A 19,386-nucleotide genomic window follows, 5' to 3' on the forward strand; every position below is an offset into this window, starting at 1 on the left:
CACGGTGATCTGGCGTCTTCCAAGGCTGAATTAGCTGCTTCCAAGCATTCAATGCAGGCTGTGGCTGATAAAGCTCCAAGTTTGGCTGCTTCCAAGCATGAATTGAATTCTGTTTCTAAACATTCGATTGCTGCTGTCGCTGCTGATGAGACGACACCTGTGAATGGTTAGTCTTGCGTTTGTGTTGTGTTATTTAGTGTCGAGATCTAATTGATTTCTTTAATTTAGATGAAGATCTAGCTCCAACACTGTGCCAGTCCTCTCCCATTGACTGCTAGAGAGCAATACTACACACTGTAATATAATTCAGCCAAACATACTCATGAACCTCAAGTAGCAAACCAAAGTCGTGCCATGACGCGTGTTATGCCAATGCGAACTGCGTAGATCTATGTATGTGTGTTGCGTTTGTGATGTCAGCCAATGTAGTGTGTGTTACCAAATTCAAGCTCCTGCTTTGTCCGATTCCCTATTCTTCTCGTTCCGTTGTTGGCCGACTAGCTTATATTTCTTGCTCGTTTTAAGACTCAAAATTGCCTGGATTTGACTGCGTTAGCCGTCTCTCGTGATCTCTTTCTGTATCAATTGCGTCAAACAAAACAGCTTGAAAGACAACATGACTCCCAAACGACCAGTTATTATTGCCAACTGCTCTGGAATGTACGTCAACCATGTTCATTTATGCTTAATAAATGAGTATATATCTCACAATTCTATCTAGGACAGGTCAGTCTCTCGTAATTTGAGACATCAACCCAGATGCTGAAATCCTTGAATTTCATTGTAGGAGACAGAATGGTTGCGATGAAGGAGCAAGCTCTCCACTCGCCTGATGTTATAACTGGCGATTATCTTGCTGAGGTACATATCCATTGTGTTTTTGTGGTGAAGTCAAGTTTTTGTGGCCACCAGATTGACCATACCTCCAACAGTTCAACCTGGCATTCATGGCATCATCACCCAAAGGCCGATACGAGCAAACATTCCTGGCAGCATTCAACAATGCAGCTCAAGAACTTGCAACTCGTAAAATCAAACTGGTGGTCAACGCAGGTGGCATGGATCCAGCTGGTCTAGCTAAAGCAACTCGTGACGTGCTACGTGCCAAGAATCTATCTCTAAAAGTGGCGCATATTGAAGGTGACAATATCATGCCGCTCATACCTAAACTTTTGTCATCAGGACACGAGTTACGAAATCTGGACTCTGGACAGCCGTTTCGAAATTGGGGTAAATCGCCCGTGTCGGCGAATGGGTACCTGGGAGGGTGGGGTATATGTGAAGCTTTAAAGCAGGGTGCTGATATTGTGATTTGTGGCAGAGTAGCTGATGCGTCGCTAGTCGTTGGTGCGTGTGCATGGTGGCATTCATGGAAGCGCACGGATTTTGATGCACTGGCTGGCGCAATGGTTGCTGGTCATGTTATTGAGTGTTCAGGTCATGCAGTAGGAGGCATGTTTTCTGGGTTTAAAGATATTAAGAGTATGAAGCACTTGGGATACCCTGTGAGCGCAAAAAAAAAACCATACGACTTTTGCTGTCAAAGCTGTGAGAGCTTACTGGTTGTTTTTAGGTCGCTGAAGTGGCTCATGATGGAAGCACCGTCATTACAAAGTATCCAAATACGAACGGACGCGTCACAGTAAGTTTGTACTATCGTACATTTTCTCCAAACGTTTTCAGGTATCTACCATTGTTTGTTGAAAGTCTTTTTTTAACCTTTTTACTCAATATACAGGTCCACACCGTCACGGCTCAAATCATTTACGAGATTCAAGGACCAGCTTATCTCAATTCAGATGTGACCTCACATTTCGATTCAATCCACATTGAAGAGATTGCACCAGACCGTGTTTTACTCTCTCACGTTAAGGGGTCTGCTCCACCTCCCACAGTAGGCGTCGCGTATTCGATATGGAGTATTTCCACTGAGCAAGCTAACTGTGCCTCTTTTGCGCTGGTTACAGACAAAAGTCGCCATAAATGCAATTGGCGGCTACCAGAATGAGCTTTCATGCTTTGCGACCGGCCTTGATATTGAAGAGAAATGTCAAGCAATGGAGGAACTGGTGCTCGGGGAACTGGATCCCGAGAATGTTAAAAAATTCGATTATATGAGGTTTCAACTTGTTGGTGCTGCAAAGGAGGATCCAGAGACACAGGACGAGAGCACCGTGCGTATACGTATTACGGTACAAGCCAAAGATCGGAAATGTATTGATGAAGGTGAGTCATTTATTTTGCAAGTGCATTTCGTCGGATGAGTTTCCAACTTTTTTTTTAATCAGGCAACTGGTCAAGACCTATACTGGGAGCTTCTCTGACAGCTTTCCCTGGCTTCTACGTTACAATTGGTATGCAAAAAATACGCTGTCATTGGTCTGGCACATGAGCTCACACGCTGTTTGCAGGCAGACCACCAAGTCCTATACCCTTCTACGAGTACTTCCCAGCTCTGATACCATACTCGGAACTCAAGCATCAAGTCGTTTTGGAGGATGGACGGATTGTGGCCGTTCCACCAACCCTTGGTATGAGAAAAATGCACTTTAACAAATAGCAAATACGATACTGAAACTGATGCACTGACTACCGTAGAAACCGCCATTCCACCTCATCATCCAGCCGACCATCAAATCGCACCAACCAAGGAGTTTATGCGCAAATTTGGACCCACAAAAAGGGCTCCACTTGGGCGGATTGTGCATGGACGAGCTGGAGACAAGGTATGTGAATGAGTCTTCTCATTATGTTACTGAGAATCTAATTACATGTGAAAAAGGGATCAAATTCCAATATTGGCTTATGGGTAGAAACCGATGAAGCCTACGAATGGTTGCGAAACTTCATGTCTACCGCTCAACTACGAACATATCTGGCTAAAGAACTAGACATGATTCCAGGCGGTTGTGTCATTGACCGATGTGAATTTCCAAGATTACGGGCAGTCCATTTCATTCTTCGAGGATATCTAGGATGTGGAAGTTCTAATCGTGGTGTCATGGGAAATCATAGGCTAGACGCTTTTGGCAAGGCCGTCGCTGAGTTCGTGAGGGCTAGATATGCTGATATTCCAGTCTCATTACTGGAATCTTCACCATTGGGTGTTTCACTAACAAAAACAATCAAACCGCCTGTAGTTGATCTATATGCCAAATTGTAGTATGAGGTCATATATATTACGAAATGATATATGAAGAAAATGAAAGTCCGCGCTGTCTTATTTTGTTTCAGTGAATCCAGTAGATAGGGTTACCTGATTTCAAGAGTTACAAAAGAGTAAGCAACAATCAGAATCGCCATGACAGGCACAGAGGCTCATCACACTAACCTCCAAAAGTCCTTCTTCCACTCTCACGCTTGATGTATGTCACAAAGAGCGCAAATCCCACGACCGATGCAACTAAGGCACCAGCTCCAATGCCCACATACATTGGTAGTTTGCTTGACGTGTCCGAATCGGTGGGTGAGGCTGAAGGTGAAGGAGTGATCAATCCGACATCGACTTTAGGTGACGGAATGAATGTGTTGGAAGGAGTCCCTGGTGATGGAGCAATTATGACTGTTACAGTAAGCAAGGTTGGTTAATTTGCTTGAATTTGTCTCTTGATATTCGTTCAAGGCTTACCGTTTGGTGTGTTGGTGGGTGATGCGACAGCCTTCAATGTTGTTGAAGGACTAATCGTCGATGAAGCGAAGATTGACGGCGCGGGAGAGGGAACTGTAGAGGGAGAAACAATGACCAATGTTGCTGGTGAAACGGAGCTACTTGGAAGTGCTACGTAGGGAAGCGAACGATGAGTTATACGAATGTTTTCTCGACTTTTAGTTTTGGATTTTGTGGACGTACGAGCAGTTTGCTGTTGGGCGTCACCGAATGCCACACACAGTAGCGCGATTATTAGACACCATATTCCTATTTTCTTGTGCCATTCACCGTAATTCATTCCCAGATCTAGCACAATTCGTGTTTTTCTGTTTTGGGTGGTGAAGTTTGACGACATACATCGAAACCGGAATTTTGGTGCGAAGCAACTCGATGAAAGGTCCAAAGAAGCTAAGCTTACGACAATAAATCAAGACTTCATCTGAAAAGCCGGCCAAGCTCAAGAAGCCTTGTGAATTCTTTGATGCGGCAAAGAGCAGTTTGTTCCTTCAAGAGTACCACCAAAAGAGACAGTTCCATCCATAGAGTACCTTTGTTTACGAGTTGGATTTGACGCTAGAACATAAGCTGTAAGATGGTGTTAGCGGCAACTGTGCCTCAACCAATAATCGTTGTCCTTTCCTTCAACCTCCTTTTATTTGGCCACGAGCACTCCGAGAGTTCTACACACGGCAACAGAACCAAAACGACATTCCAAGCTCTGTAAATTACTCAGGTAGAGAGCTGCATAGTGCTAGGTAGGTGCGACCGGGCTTGATTCCGTCGAGCAAATTACCCTTTATTCACACAGCTCCGTTTTGAATCTAGAAGCAATACAACAACCATGTCGTTTCAAGCAAGTAGATCGTCATGGCCAAAGGGTGTTGAAGAAGCGGTAAAGGCTGCCACGGTTACTGAGATTGTCAAGCAGATTACGCAGACTAAAGAGTGGACTGGTAAGCGCAGATCGTTTCGGAAAGCTTGAAAACTTGGCATTTGGCAACTGACACTTTCTCTTGTATTTTTGCAGCTGAAATGGTGATGGAGATCTTTTGCAGACAGGCATTAGATGCTCAAGAGGTAGAGATCTCATTTGTCATAGATGTTGGCAAAAGAGCAGAAGCTAACGACCGTTACAATAGGAATGCAATGCCTTAACTCAACATTGGATGGACCGAGCAATACGACAAGCTCGTGCACTCGATGCAGACTTTGAAAGAACTGGAACACCTAAAGGAGCGCTACATGGAGTTCCGTTTTCAGTCAAGGAGCAAATCGATGTTGAAGGAACAGGTACACATCTTGTTAGATACTATATTTATATAATGTCGCCATACTGACACTCCTAGTAGATGCTACCTTGGGGTTCTCACGCTTCTTGGGCGAACCAGCATCACGAAGTGCTCTGGTAGTGAGAATACTGGAATCAGCTGGTGCCATTCCATTCTGCAAGACCAATTTGCCACAGGGCAATATGGCATTTGAGACTTCGAATCCTGTTTATGGTACTACTTTGCATCCTATGAATCCAAGTTTGAGTCCCGGTGGTTCGTCAGGGTATGTTTGCAAGTATTCACACCCGAAGTGAAATGGTCTTTTATTGAAGTCACTTTTTTGTCGTATTCGCTTTTAGTGGTGAAGCTGCCTTGATCGCATCATGTGGATCGCCATTAGGCCTTGGAACAGATATTGAAGGTGGTCTTCGTGTTCCAGCTTCATTTTGTGGTAAGTCTTCTGGTCATACTTGGCACCACCATCTGGACAAAAAACGTGTGAAGTCGCAGGACTGATAACACTTTTCACCCCTTAAAGGTTTATACGCCCTCAAACCATCATCAAACCGTATCCCACTACAAGGAGTGCGAAACAACTTGGGTGGTCCAGACGCGCTACGTCTATGTTTGGGCCCCATAGGTACATCTGTACAAGACTTGGCACGAGTGTTGGAAGCAATAATAGATGCTCGACCATGGAATGATGATTCAAAGACACTGCCAATCCCATGGGGTTTGGAAAGTGAAAAGGAGCCTAATCCTCCTCGATTTGGGTAAAGCGCAAAAAAATGAACAACATGCCATCGCAGATGATCTAACCATGATGTTTTTATTTGTAGGTACTATACAGATGACGGCTTAATAAGAGCAACCCCAGCATGCACACGAGCTGTATCAACCGCCGTACTAGCACTAGAAGCAGCAGGATATGAGTGTGTTCCCTTCGCACCACCAGACGTCCCAGAAGCCATATCCAACTTTTACGCTCTCCTATCAGCCGATGGACTATCCACCGCCGTTGGTCCCAAAGGCCGAGATCCAATAGATCCAGCCCTAGCACCTTTTATACGTCTCGCAGGCACCCCGAACTGGCTTAAAGGTGTCCACTCTCGTCTACTTCGCTTTAGTGGAGATGAAGCACTAGCAGGAGTGATGTCAGCCATCCAGAAGCGGGACGTAGCAGGACTCTGGAGTCTGCAACGAGCACAACAGGAATACCAAGCTAAATTCCACGCCATGAAAACCGCAGCCAAGATCGATGCCATTATAGCACCTGTTCATGCCTTGCCCGTCGTAACGCATGACTGCTTTGCCGATATCCCATTTGCAGGTAGCTTCTCGGTACTATACAACTTTTTGGACTATTCCGCTGGTGTCATTCCAGTGACTACCGTCGACCCCACCAACGATACCTTGTCTGAACGCACATCTATGATGCGATCCAGCCGTGGTAAATGGACGAAACTCGAACGGGCTGTATTTAGACATTATGATCCACACTTGTTTGCTGATGTGCCTGTCGGTGTGCAAGTCGTCACTGGACGCTTGCAGGAAGAACGCTGCTTGAATATGATGGCATTGGTGGATAATGCTCTAGCTCAATCACGTGGTAAAACTCCAGCTGTGGCTCAGGCGGAAGCTAATGCTGCGAGAAGTCGTCGATATAGTATAAACAGCGCCAAATCGGATTCTACGAGGGTATCAAGCTCTGCTGGAAGTAGTAACAGGCACTCCATGACTCGACAGGGTAGTAGCAATAGCTTAAAGACTGTAGGAAGGAGGGTTAGTTTTGCTGATGATCTGGATCAACGATTTAAGGATGAAGGTCGAGAAACATAAACAGATGTCGTGAATAGGTAGGATAAAATGTTATTTTGGGGAAGGAGCGCTGTTGTAGTGGCAAATAAAATACAAAAAAAAGATAACCTTGATATGACTGACACATGGTCTTTAGTTCGAGTTAAATTGCTTCCAGAACAAAAAACACGGATAGAGTAGAGATATTATGAGCGAAAACATTCGCTAGAAAGTCCGAAGACATACAAGTACAAATAAAAATTCCCTTCATTCAGAAACTGTGCCAACTACTGTAGAGGGTTTACAAAACTTTCACTACTTTAATACTTATGTTACTCCTTTCAGCTACCCCCCTTTCACTCCTTTTTTGAAAACAATTTCCCAATCGTCTTTTGGAAGAGGACAGAACCCTGTCTTTTCAATTTACTACCACCCTGTTTCCCAACCGATCCAGAAGCATTCAACTGCTTTGTCAGTTCCAAATCAACCAAGTTTGGTCGTGGACCTTCAATGCTAGCCCTCTTTTTCGGCTTTACATTAGGAATGGTGATTGATAAATCGGGTTTAGCTTTCGATGCGTCGGAAGCAGATGGCAGCACTTCAGTTGACTTTTTGGCTTCTGCTGCTGGTGCAATCACCGGTGCTACGGCTATAACCGGACTTGGTTCGGCGGATGGCAGCGATGGTGATATAGCATCTGATGACAGTGGTGCTGCATTCAACGTTGCGGGGCTCATGGCTGCTAGACTGACCGTTGAAGGCGTAGAGACTGCTCCTGATACGGGTGTAGCCACGTCAGTGGTAATAAGCGGGATTGCGATTGGTTTGAAATCCATAGCGGGTAGTTGAGCTAATGATGCCTCCTTGTCGGGCGACGATGAGATTGCTACAGAGTTCTCGTTTACGGGTGATCCGGACAACGAGTTTACAGCTGCGTTTGATTTGACTGGTGATGGTGGTGTTACGGATGTTGATTTTACAGATGATGGTTGTGGTGCTGATGATGTTGGTGCTTCGACTATTGTTGATGATGGTTCGGCGACTGGAACTGCTGGTGTTTCTTCTTCGACTTTTTTGGGTGCATCGACGGGAGATGCGAGAGCCTTGGCTCTGCTTTCTAACAAGGCGTTGAATTCTTTGGTGACTGCAGTTCGTTCCTTTTCGAGGTCAGGCCATACGGTTAATAGTCTGTGTAACAAATTGGTGTATACTAAAGAGAAGAACAAGACATGGAACGAACGTGAGAATGTTGTCGTCAACTTCGAAATGGAATCATCACTGCAACACTTACCAGCTCGAATCATTGTTAAATCAGCAACCATAGAATCATAGAATGACTCATCACTGGAATGAGATACGGTAGTTTGAATTTTAGACAGTTCCTTCATTAGACCTTCCAGATATGCCAATTCAACATTCAATAATGGACGGTTGGGAGCAGGCATAGATGGAATTACAGCTGGATACGAAGTCTACAAGGAAAAGAAAAATTAGAAACACACCTTCCAGTGAATATGGTTTCAAGGATCAACCAACTTACTTGAAGGAAGGTATGAATACGAGTCAGAACCGACGACTGGTCAGAGATCTCTCTCCGATGGACCTTATACAACGCGGCCAACAACAAGGCAGCCTGATCTGTTGGAGTGGCAGTATTGTTGCTTCGCTGTAGCTTGGCTTCTGATAACTGTTTGGGCAAGTTTCGAAGTAATCTTTCCACTTTTTCGGCAGTGGATTTGAGCAAGACTGTTAATGGGACCGAGAACGTCTAGTTTGTTAAGAAGAGGGAAGGTTAGTGAACGTTCCCTATTATTATACCCAAAATGTGACTTTTTTTGGCTTACCTCTCCACTAAACTCGACAAACCCCTTATATACACGGTCAATCGGCTCTCTGAGATCGCTAGACGAGTTACCGGTTGTGGTGTTTGACCGTCTAGGAGCAACGGCGGCGCGCTCTGGTGCAATGACTCGTTCCAGAGCTGGGTTGGTAGCTACTCCCACAGGTGCAGCTACAGACACAGGTTCACTGACAGCTGGCGATGATGCATTCGGAATTGACATTGATGGAGTGGATGGTGAAGTATTCGTAAGAGTGCTTGTAAACGTTGTGGTGCTGGTTGGGGATGTTGCCGCATTGATCTTTTCGGGAGCAGGCTTTTCGGGAGTTACAAAGAGAGCCTCAATGTCTTCGGCGGTTACGGAAATAACATTGTTGAGGGACCCGTATCCGTTATATGTTGTTGGGTAGGTGTCGCATGTTACCCATTGACCATCAGCGATGAATTTCACCTACAAAACCAAGTAACGCTGAGTTTTTTTTCTCCTGATCAAACCGGAAGCAATACTCCATCCGTTACCTGTGTATCTTGAATTGACGGGTAGAGTTCCAGCGTAATAATAAACGAGCCGTCCGCCTGTTTGGTCATCATCGTGTTGTGGTAATTCCAGGCATTCATTGAACCAGCCACGTATACCTAGGCGAATTGTTTGTGTAAGCATACATTACAAATGTATTAAAACCAGTGTTCAAGACTTGGACGCTCTCATTTGAGGCTTCCTTCAGTGATTGAATTGGTTTCAAAGCATAACATTGCAACTTCAGAAAAAAACCTTGGCAAGAGGCTTGCAAGCTCTCCTTTCGAGCGTCGTTCAGTGGATTACTTACAGTGCTAGGGCCAGCTGGGTATGTGATCTGCTTCTCCACAAACTTCATCATCGTTGCAACGGCAGGTTGGGGTAGAGTTGACTTTTCTGTGGTGCTTGCAAGGTTTTAGTAGGAGACACGATCTGCTGGATTCTAACAACGGGCTGTTCAGAGGCTGAAAGTACAGCTGGCTGTGCTGAATGGTTTACGAAGTGATGCGTTGGACCTATCTGCAGATGGTAAACGAAAGTGAAGTGTTGATTGGTTGGAAAGTGAAATTCTGAAAATTGGAACAAATGCCATCACGATCCAAGTTCTGAGCACCATGCTAGTCGTCATATAGCGTAAAATATGCAAAAGAAGAATATTATGCGACTTCTCTACGAGCGATCGCTACTGGCCAGCTGTAAGAACACGTTCAAAAAGTGCCAGGTTTTCAAAGTCCGATTCTCGAGAGGCACGTTCTAAAGCATTATGAGACGCGAACTACCTTCCTCGACGCTCCTTCAAGCACAGAACTACTAGAACTGTTAGAGTTGAGCAGTCAAAAAAGGGTTGCACGCAGCTCGAAAACCATAAAAAAGCACATTACAACTTTTACTCCTTTATTACACCTCCCAAAATGAATATGCTATATAATCATTCTATAAGCTGAAACGAATATGTCGATAGGAAAACTCTTCATTTTTTTGTTTCTTGATAATCTTGGTCTTGTTACTGATTAGGTTGCTCGATGGTAACGGTTCCGCGAATATCCTGTTCCATTCTCATGAGAACGGCAAAGAAGCCGAGATTGGGACTTGCTTCTGGTCTCTTGAGGCGTACGTGTTGGTATGCTTCCTTTAGCGTCATGTTGTTGTGGGTGATGAGCCAGGCTAGGACGGCTGTGGCTGATCGTGATTTGCCAGCCTTGCAATGTACGAATACTATTGATCCTGGTGTTTTGTGAGCGTTTTCTGTAAGATTAGAAGAAGGTTGTTAGGCATCAATCAAATAAGACTACTCACCGAATCCAAAGATTGTGCAAAACAACAAGCATCGAACTTACGTATGAAATCAACTGCTTCAACCAACGGCTCTTCCATAGCGTGATCAGAAGAATCCTCCGTCTTGATCCACTTAAACACAAAACGACCATCATGTTCAACAGCATCATCTCGAATCTCCTTGGCCATATTCAGCACATGTGTAACACCCAATTTCCGTAACGAGTCAACAGCATCAAGCGACGTAGGCACAGTATCCGATCCAAGATACAACCAGTCCAGTATTTGCGAATATGGTTCTGTGGGTGTTGGCATGTCAGATGCCGAAAGCGGTGATGATGCATCGTTTTGCTGATTGAGGTCTCCGTCACCGACAAGCGACACCATGCGTGGTTCACTGACAGTTGAATGTGATGGTGTGCTACCAGTGATATCGGATAGGACTGTAGGAGCAAAAGATCCAGCTCGTAATTCTCGTACTTGTGGAGATCCAGCATCCCGCAATAGACAAGGACGTTGATTATTTGCCATAGTCAGCCGTCGTGGCTGAGCAGTTGTAGCGGTATTGATAGAGAAAGCACTAGCTTTCCGACCACCACGTTTCATCGGTCCGTTTTCTCCCAGGAAACTGTTTAGTGGGAGTGATGATGGTGTGGATGACAGTATGCCGCCAGATAGGGAATCAGAGTCCGTTATGGAGGATCCAAACTGTAATGATGACATTGGTGGTATCGAGTTGACTTGTGGGAGTGCTATGCTGGCTCGAATGAGGGGTTGCGAAGATGGTATAGATTGCAATTCTTTGAATCCACCCCTCACGTATCCGACTGTAGCTCGACGTGATTCTTGGACACCTGGTAGACCATCTGTCGTTGAGAATTTGCGGCCTGACGAGACATCGTATAGGTGGTCTGCAAGACCAAGCAGCAAGACCGATACCATACACCAAGCCTCGCTTTCAGCATCCTGTTCTGTCATATCGTCGTCATATACAACCACATATCGAGGCGTGCTTGGTTCAGCAGAACACTTCCGTCTCCATGTTTCAAACTCGGTTTTGGTGTCTGCCAATAAGAATGGATCAATTGAAAAGGCAGATATGACACCTTTCCTAAATCTCTTGATGACTATTGGTGGTAGATTGACATTCACCGATCCAACAATATGCTCTTGTACGAATTCATGTGTCGGTCTCATATCAATCAGCAAGATATTGGAACGTTGAGGGAGTGATGCTATTACATGCTGTCGCTTGGTGAGTTTTTCATCGGGAGTGTTTTCGAGGAGGTGGGATATAACAGCAGAGGCCAAGATAGCACAAGCGCCATTAGCTTTAGGAGGAGGTGGTGGTAGATCTACTATTGGTTTGTCTTGACTTGGTAGGACTGGATCTGCAACTAGTTCAGACAAGTGTTTGAGACTATTGCTACTCTTGAGTTTCGATAGTCCCAGATGGATAGATGGCAATGAAGGCAACCCAAACCCTTTCTTCTTTTCAACTTTTGTATCTCCTGCTGCTTGAGCTTCTTCAGGAATAGCTCGACTAGCAACTACACCTCCATTTTCGCCATGATACAAATCAACATTCGAGTTGTTCTTTGAGGGTCCTCTCGACACATCCTCATGACTAGAATGCAGCGACTGTAACGATCCCATACCAGGTGATCCACCATTTGAAATCCGACTTTTAGACCTCCTCAGCAATTTCGGCATTTCAGGAGATCCTACGTCAGAAGGTACATGTGTCTCACCACGTGAATGTACTGAATGGATTGAATGGTTTGAAGACGTATCTTCCGGCGTAACGATTTCAATATCTTGCTGACTGCGTTGTTTACGAAACGAGGAACTGAATACGTGCGAGATCTGTTGCAGAGCTTTGCTCAATCCAGCTGGTGAATGAGGCGACTTGTGTTCCAAGCTTGGTGAATTGGGTAGAGATGATTTCTGTTGTTTGCGATCAGTGAGTGGTGATTTCTCCATTCCTAATAGACTAGGTTTCGAGTCTATTGATCGGCCACTGGGTGTCACAGATCCATCTGAGTCCGTGTTGAGAGCGGTAGCTGATAGCGGTCGGTTCAAAGCTCGGGTTGAAATTGGTCTTTCGAATGTAATCAGAGATGATAACGGCCGTTTTTCAGGTTTGGGTGAATCAGGTGCATGGCGTGGCCGTGCTTGTATAATCGAGTCGATAGCCTTGTCGAGACTGGCATTGGAGTCTTGCCGCGGTCCTAGAATACGATCCAGTTTCATGGAAGACCGTGATGTGGACCGCTTGATAAACATTTCATCGTCGTCTTCGGCAGTTTCACCATCCATTTCTGGGATTGACGATTGACTGCCCATTCGAAGAGCTTGGAGCTGCTTGTGCGCAAGGAGAGTCGCAGTAGCGGAAGGGATAGCTTGTAGAGGAGCCATAACATTCGAGGCGGATGGAATCGAAGCTGTCTCAACAACAGCAGTAGGTTTGGGTATTTCGGAATCTGATCGATTCATTTCTGGCATTACAGGCTCCGGTATGTCGGTAGCTTCACCACTAACTGGCGTCCTTGTCGTTTCAGAATCACCATCCTCGTCTGCGGACGATTTCCTTGATCCTGATCCTCTTCCATTCATAGACATTTTTGTCAAGTCGTCAGTTGACATTGCACCACCATTATTATTCATTCGAGTCATGGCGGATAGATCATCAGACGATTTCGCATTCTTGCTATATATCGCATCGATTTGCGAAACCCAGTTTGTCATTGACGACCGACGAGACTGAGTGCGTTCATGCAAAGATGGTAGGAAGAATCGATCCGATAAGGAAGTGACGGAGCTCCGTGGTGGTTCTTCACTACCGGGTGTGGTTGCATCATGAAGCAAGGCTTTTGATGATGTTGACTTTTTGAATCCGAAATTGAGAGAATCTGGAGTGTGGATGGTAGATGCACTTTGTTTAGGTGCCTCCGAGGTTCCCGATACTGTAGCAAGTGATGGTAATAGTGGTTCTCGCATGTCTGGAAATTTCAACTGCGTAATTTTTAAGAATGATTAAAAGTTTGGTTTCGAAATTGGTGTAGAAGAATGGGAAACAGGGAAAAGCTGCCTGGACGACTTGAGACACATACCTAATGAGAATATTGTCAATTAGACTGGCCACCGATCCCCACTTTAGAGTTTGAAGTTCAACGACGGTTTTGAAAAAGTTTCCGTACGTGATTGAGAGCAACAACAGTTTTTATACATGGGACTTTGTGGAAGGACTGAAGTCCATCCGACAGAATCACTTGACGAAATTCTGAAAGTATTACTTGGTCTATCTTTTGACTTAATATGTGCTCTACACTCACGGTTTGATATATATATAAATTGACGTTTTTCTGATCTACAAATTCATGTTTTTACAATGTCACATGAGGCTTGAAGATTCTATACCTAATGCTTAACTTTCTTTCCACCTTTCAATAGTAGGGAATCGTGGTCTTGTTGTTGCGGTACCTTTTCCAATACATATACCCTGCCAGGACGACCAGCAACCCAATAAAGATGGCGACGATGATTCCAACTATGGTAGCAATCTTTGGTGTTTCGGATTCTGCCCTGTAAGTTGGGACAAAGCGAGTCCAAAGCTCAGGGTCACAATTGAGTGTAACGACTTTGCCATCGTTGTCCAAGGCGTTCTGTGTACAATGAAAGTCAAGGTCAGAAACGCACTTGTTGTCAAAATGATGAATAGTAATTACCAAACTGGCTTCAAAACTCCATGATCCTTGAGAAGCTGCATATTGGTATGATTTCACGCGAGTAATCGATTGGCTCCAGACATTCCTGGTTGCAGCGGTGGATGCTAATAGATTTAATAGGTATGTGGTGAGCAATGATGTTTGACAAAACGTAGAAAAAAAGTTTTGGCACAAATGAGATGAGTGGGAGGTATCAAGCTCACGAAAGGAGAAAGAAGTAGTTTGATGTGGCGATTTGATGTTTACCATGCGTTAAAGTGTAGATACGCGTATTCATGAATGTTGTCATCCAGACTATTTCGTCAGCTCCCGCTGCAACTGTTGGTGCATAGCCTAATGTTTGGTGTGAACGATGTTAGCAAAGTTCGAGACACCAAGTGCTTTAATTGCAGCAACGTACCGTTTGATATCATGGTACTTTGAGTCTTGGCAATCATTGAAGGCAATGAATCTGGATCTGATTCCAAACCATGCTATATAAACGGACAAATGGTCAATTTAAGATATGTACGTTCATTCACGCGAAGTACTATACCTGAATTGCTGCGTCGTACATTTGTCCATAGCTTAGGGGAAAAACCAGGCCGACAGCCATGCCAAGAGCTTGTGAAGGATCAAAGTACATGTAATCCGTGGTATTCACTTGAACCTTTTGATTGAAAGGATTAGTTTGTTCAATCTGTCAGCTTCGATTGAGCGAAGGAAAGAACGCGAATGAATTGCTCACTTGTCTGAAGATTGTATCATTGCAGGACGCCGCCCATGCGTCACAAAATCCAGACAGACCACTGGTCGAAGACGATCCACTAACATTCAAAGCTTGAAGTGTTGAATAATATGGATTGAGTTGATTGTTGGGTTGCAGTTTCGTGTAATTGGTGACAACTGAGAAGGCATCATGGGTGGCTCTGTTGATGAATCCCAATCGGTGTGAGTGTAACAAATGTGCTCGAGTTCTTGATTTGCGATATTGTTTACTTACGTTGTGAATCCAACGATTCCTGCAGTGTACCCACGTCCGTCATTGATATTTTCGCAGTAATCAAAGTGGAAACTAGTATTTGAGTAGTAAAGTCAGTTCAAGCGGGAGTATCGAGTAGATGTTCTACGACTCCAGTTTCCCAGTCCACAAAGCCGCTAGTCTCCCAGCTTTTCACGTGCCGGTCAAAACGCCAGATCATCATCAAACGAGAAACATCAAGTCACATACTTGGTATCACTATTTTCAAATATGTTGGTCAAGGACTGGACAATGCTTTTTTGACAAGGATAGGTCAATGTTGAACCTGCCACTGCTGCCTTGTTGATGTCTGCGAGGGAGATGAGGTTCTTCACATAAGACATGGCTCGTTGGAGAGACCTGGAAATGAGAGAACTAACACAAGAGTTCCTTTAAAAGTGGGATACTCATTTTAGATCATGCTACTAGGTACATTCGGTTGAAAAACCGAGACGAGTTGTTTAAGCATTCCAGATTTGAAGGTTTACCTTGAGCCTCGAGCAAGCAAGACCGAGAAGCTTTGTGTGCTAGACTCGCTATGACACCAAAAATCGTCTTGCTTGAGCTGTCCCTATCTTGCGCCTCTCTGTCTTGAAAGTTTCTATTTTTGACGCTGATTTATTCTCAACGCTGATTGGACATGGTGTCAAGAACTAGGCTTGGTGAGGCGTTTGCTGTCGAATTCGTCCTAAATGAACAATCGTAGAATAAATTAACAATCGTAAAACGACAATCGCCAGACAGCACTTGATAAATAGTGAAAAATGAGTTTATTTTTTTTATGGTTAAGCAACTAGCAACTTCTATATGACCGCTTGCAGCAAGGACCAAACGACTACGATACAACCTACGATGGCAACCAATCTAAATTAGTACTCTGAATCAATACAAGCAGACAGAATAGTGCAAGGTACTCACTACTAATCTAATGGTGTCTCAACATCTTGACAAACTCTTCATAACCGAGGTAACCGTCACCGTCTACATCGTGTTCCTTGATCAATTCGTCGACTTCGTCAGTAGTGAGGTCTTCGCCAAAGCCCTTCAAGATGGTTCTGAGTTCGGTGGCAGAGATACGGCCGTCTTGATCGGCATCCAATAAGTTGAAAGCAGCTCGGAATTCTCGTTCGTCTTCGTGAGCTTGACCACCTGTAGATCATGAACAATGGTATTTAGAAAATTCGAGTTTGTTTGAAAGGTTTTGCCTGCTGTCGCCCAATATGGAGTCCAACATACCCTTGGTTTTGTGAGCCATCATAACCAAGAATTGGTCTTCGGTGATGTTGCCTTTGCCAGTGGTGTCGACTTCGTTGATGAGAGAAGTCACTTCAGCCTGTTGATAAAAACATGAGTGATTTGAGTCTCTTTTGTACCCCCAACAAAAAAAAGGGAGAAGGACAAGAGCAATCGACAGGGAAACATCGGATATAGCGGCATGAATGCGCCATCGATGAATGAGATATAGCTTGTTGATGGCCTAGCATCAGAGCCCCTTCACAGTCTTATCGCGAATCATCCTTGCAAAATGTTTGATGTGTGCTTCTCATCCGAAAATCGAGATTGATTTCGAGCGAATAGCTTGATGGACAGAGTCCAAACGAGACTATAGTAGAGGCTATACATACCTCAGTAGGGTTCAATCCAACAGACTTCATGGCGTTCATGAGTTCCTTGGCACCAATGTGTCCATGACTTCCTCGGCCAGCAAACACTTTGAAGCATTCAGAGAACTCGGCCTTTTGGGCTGCAGTTAAAGGAGCGTCTGTCATTATGGAGACGGTGGCTTGAGACTGTTATGGGCGGCGAGTCAGTTTGAAGCTTATAGTATCAAGCTCCGTTGTCTGTGAGAGAAGTGACGTGCAAAAGAGTGAAAAATTGACGAAAGGGAAGAGAGAGGATTTGGAGAGAAAAGCAGCCGTCAAAGCTTATGGAGACGAGACACGTCAAGGCATGGATTTGGAGTTCAAGATTAACTATATCTTAATCGCGCAGAGTTCTGGTCGGAACTTTGAAGCTACATTCATGCTATAAAGATTGTAGATGCAATCGCGGCTGCTATGTGAACGGACGTGTCGTTTTCATCTCATGTCACGATGTTGAGCTCTCACCGTGACCCCTTCCCTGTCAAATCTTACATGTCCTCACGCTTTGTTGTTTGTCAAAACAGATACATTTCACGAGGACACTCGTCACTCCAATTTCACCACATAGTATAATATTTAAACCAATTCATTTTGAGAAGTTATGCAATTCTCTGCTACGGTACGTACACCGATCGATATGAAAATTACAAACAATTGGCGTAAAACACAAACTCAGGTCTGCTTTTTATCTTCAAAAAATAGATCTGGTATACGACACTAGTAGCATTCCTTATTCTATCTGCACACAGCAATGCCCAGCCATGCGCAGACAGTGGCGACAATACCGCTCACGCTACATGGCATCATCACGATAGCAGTAAAATCCAAAACGTTACCGCCCATGCTGCCCTAAAACACGAAATCTCAGAACCAATCGCAAACGAGCACTCAAACCCACCACCACCATCTAGATTCATATTACGAGACCCATCAGAGCAACACCAAACACTCCCACTTGACCCATACGACTACCACACTCAACCAAGCGATGGATCTCTAGCAATGTCAATTATCGCTTCAATCGTCCTGTCCATGGCTCTACTCGTCGCAATGATGGCATGTATTCTCTCAAATCCAAGCATGAGATATAATGACTGTTGTGCTCGTGGACGTCGTATTGCACCGGATCGTGGTGGACGTAATGGCACACGTGACGCTGGATTCGGTGCTGCTATTAATAACAATGTCACAAATCCACCTCGAGCTTATACTTTAAACAATGGTGCTGCTATGCATATGCAGGATTTGTCGACGCCACCAACTTATAGCATTAGTGATGAAGGAAGGGCTGGTAAGAGCTTTCATAATAATAAGATTCCAATTTGAGGGGACGGGGTCATGGTGTTGGGTGGTAAAATAGTAGAGTTATATATTTTGTTTTCAAGCTGTCATGTACAAACAACCCAAATGTTGTAACAAGGCAAAGTGTATGTACCAATAAAAAAGAGGGTGTGGTTATACCATGTATCAAAGTGTCATAGAACTTTATAGATCTCGATGGTTCTCGGAGCTCAAATACCCAAAGATGTCAAAGGCGAAAAAAGGACAAAATCACACAGCTTCATCTGAAACGTCTAATTTTCAGTACATAGAATCGTGTATTGATACTGTCAATTTACAGTCAAAAAGCTACCAGCAGGTCCTCCAACCGGAGACGCAACGCCAATTCTAGAGTTTCCATAGTCATAGACGGTATAAAACTTTCGTTGAAAAGCAGCCCTACCAGAGGACACTGTAAGAGGTCTTTCGACAGTTGACCAAAAAAAATGGTTTCATCAAGCCAAATGCATCAACATACCCAGCAACATAAATCCCATTACGAAGAACAGGTGTTGAAGTAGCAAAGAATGCACAATCTCCTGTCGTTGTTGCATCGATATACGTAGAAGGTGGGAGAGCCAGTCCTTGAGATCCTAGACCAAAGTAGATTGTTGCTAATGAGCTGGTTGAAGCAGTCGTGCACTGGACTGAACCAGCGGCAGATATTAATGCGTCATAAGTCGGTGAAGGAAGATCAAATCTCGTTGAGCCAGTGTCAAACACACTATAAAAAGGAAAGAAGCTTGAGATTCGTTGGGCTCAAAAGCAGGGGAAAACCTCTTCGAAAGCTAAATCATGACGGGTTGTCACTTAACATGTAATTGACACCAGCTGGTAACAAATTGGTTGCATTCGACCCATATCGCACGTAATCCCACGAAACAGCCCAATACCGCCCAGACGGAGGTGCGACCAGCGGCATATACCTCACCGATCCCGTGTATCTAGACCTGTCTATACCTCCAATGGTCACTTCTCCAAAAGCGCCAGGAGCAACAAGGAAACTAGCGTTTGGGTTATACTAGAACGCAAACACCTCGCCTGTGAGTAGACCTTGACTAACAGCATTGCTCAGGAATCGATACGTGGTAGGAGCACCCGCAAATTTACCAGTGGAACACGTTTGATTTACTGGACATGGTGGTGGAAGACCCACCATACCATCCGTGAATCCGACAGTTGTGTTATATGTGATGGCTTTGGCAATGTACTGGTGCTTTACAGTCAGATCAGCGAGGGATACTGTATCGAATCCAGATGAGAAGGATATGTTGCTTCCGTCTCGATACTGGTATACACCAGTTCTGTATGTCGTTGGAGCCTGTTCGTATGTGATGGACCTGGTA

General features: G+C 44.6%; 5 protein-coding genes across 5 annotated transcripts; 2 read left to right on the plus strand and 3 right to left on the minus strand.

The window, feature by feature from the left end:
• Positions 1-616: 616 nt before the first annotated feature.
• On the plus strand, positions 617-3,163 carry SmJEL517_g05465 (uncharacterized protein; the record flags this gene model as incomplete). Its single annotated transcript, XM_031171391.1, has 11 exons — positions 617-660; positions 727-737; positions 788-861; positions 933-1,505; positions 1,574-1,642; positions 1,739-1,894; positions 1,968-2,226; positions 2,289-2,354; positions 2,412-2,531; positions 2,599-2,726; positions 2,783-3,163. 11 exons carry the CDS (start codon positions 617-619, stop codon positions 3,161-3,163), a joined length of 1,881 nt encoding a protein of 626 aa, XP_031022656.1.
• A 1,327-nt stretch (positions 3,164-4,490) lies between these two features.
• Positions 4,491-6,759, plus strand: SmJEL517_g05466 (glutaminyl-tRNA synthase (glutamine-hydrolysing); the record flags this gene model as incomplete). The annotated part of the gene is made up of 7 exons (XM_031171392.1): positions 4,491-4,602; positions 4,677-4,726; positions 4,789-4,939; positions 4,996-5,203; positions 5,280-5,371; positions 5,459-5,693; positions 5,760-6,759. The coding sequence occupies 7 exons, from the start codon at positions 4,491-4,493 to the stop codon at positions 6,757-6,759; spliced, it is 1,848 nt and encodes a 615-aa protein (XP_031022653.1).
• Positions 6,760-10,077: 3,318 nt separating this feature from the next.
• Positions 10,078-13,349, minus strand: SmJEL517_g05467 (uncharacterized protein; the record flags this gene model as incomplete). The annotated part of the gene is made up of 2 exons (XM_031171393.1): positions 10,078-10,319; positions 10,412-13,349. The coding sequence occupies 2 exons, from the start codon at positions 13,347-13,349 to the stop codon at positions 10,078-10,080; spliced, it is 3,180 nt and encodes a 1,059-aa protein (XP_031022654.1).
• Positions 13,350-13,776: 427 nt separating this feature from the next.
• SmJEL517_g05468 (chitosanase) lies at positions 13,777-15,421 on the minus strand (the record flags this gene model as incomplete). The annotated part of the gene is made up of 9 exons (XM_031171394.1): positions 13,777-13,780; positions 13,851-14,014; positions 14,078-14,181; positions 14,324-14,410; positions 14,478-14,550; positions 14,613-14,726; positions 14,805-14,985; positions 15,060-15,131; positions 15,288-15,421. The coding sequence occupies 9 exons, from the start codon at positions 15,419-15,421 to the stop codon at positions 13,777-13,779; spliced, it is 933 nt and encodes a 310-aa protein (XP_031022647.1).
• Positions 15,422-16,002: 581 nt separating this feature from the next.
• Positions 16,003-16,846, minus strand: SmJEL517_g05469 (uncharacterized protein; the record flags this gene model as incomplete). The annotated part of the gene is made up of 3 exons (XM_031171395.1): positions 16,003-16,226; positions 16,314-16,410; positions 16,703-16,846. The coding sequence occupies 3 exons, from the start codon at positions 16,844-16,846 to the stop codon at positions 16,003-16,005; spliced, it is 465 nt and encodes a 154-aa protein (XP_031022648.1).
• Positions 16,847-19,386: the final 2,540 nt, after the last annotated feature.

This window comes from Synchytrium microbalum, assembly GCF_006535985.1.
Source record: "Synchytrium microbalum strain JEL517 chromosome Unknown SmJEL517_scf0050, whole genome shotgun sequence".
In the NCBI taxonomy this organism is placed as follows: domain Eukaryota; kingdom Fungi; phylum Chytridiomycota; class Chytridiomycetes; order Synchytriales; family Synchytriaceae; genus Synchytrium; species Synchytrium microbalum.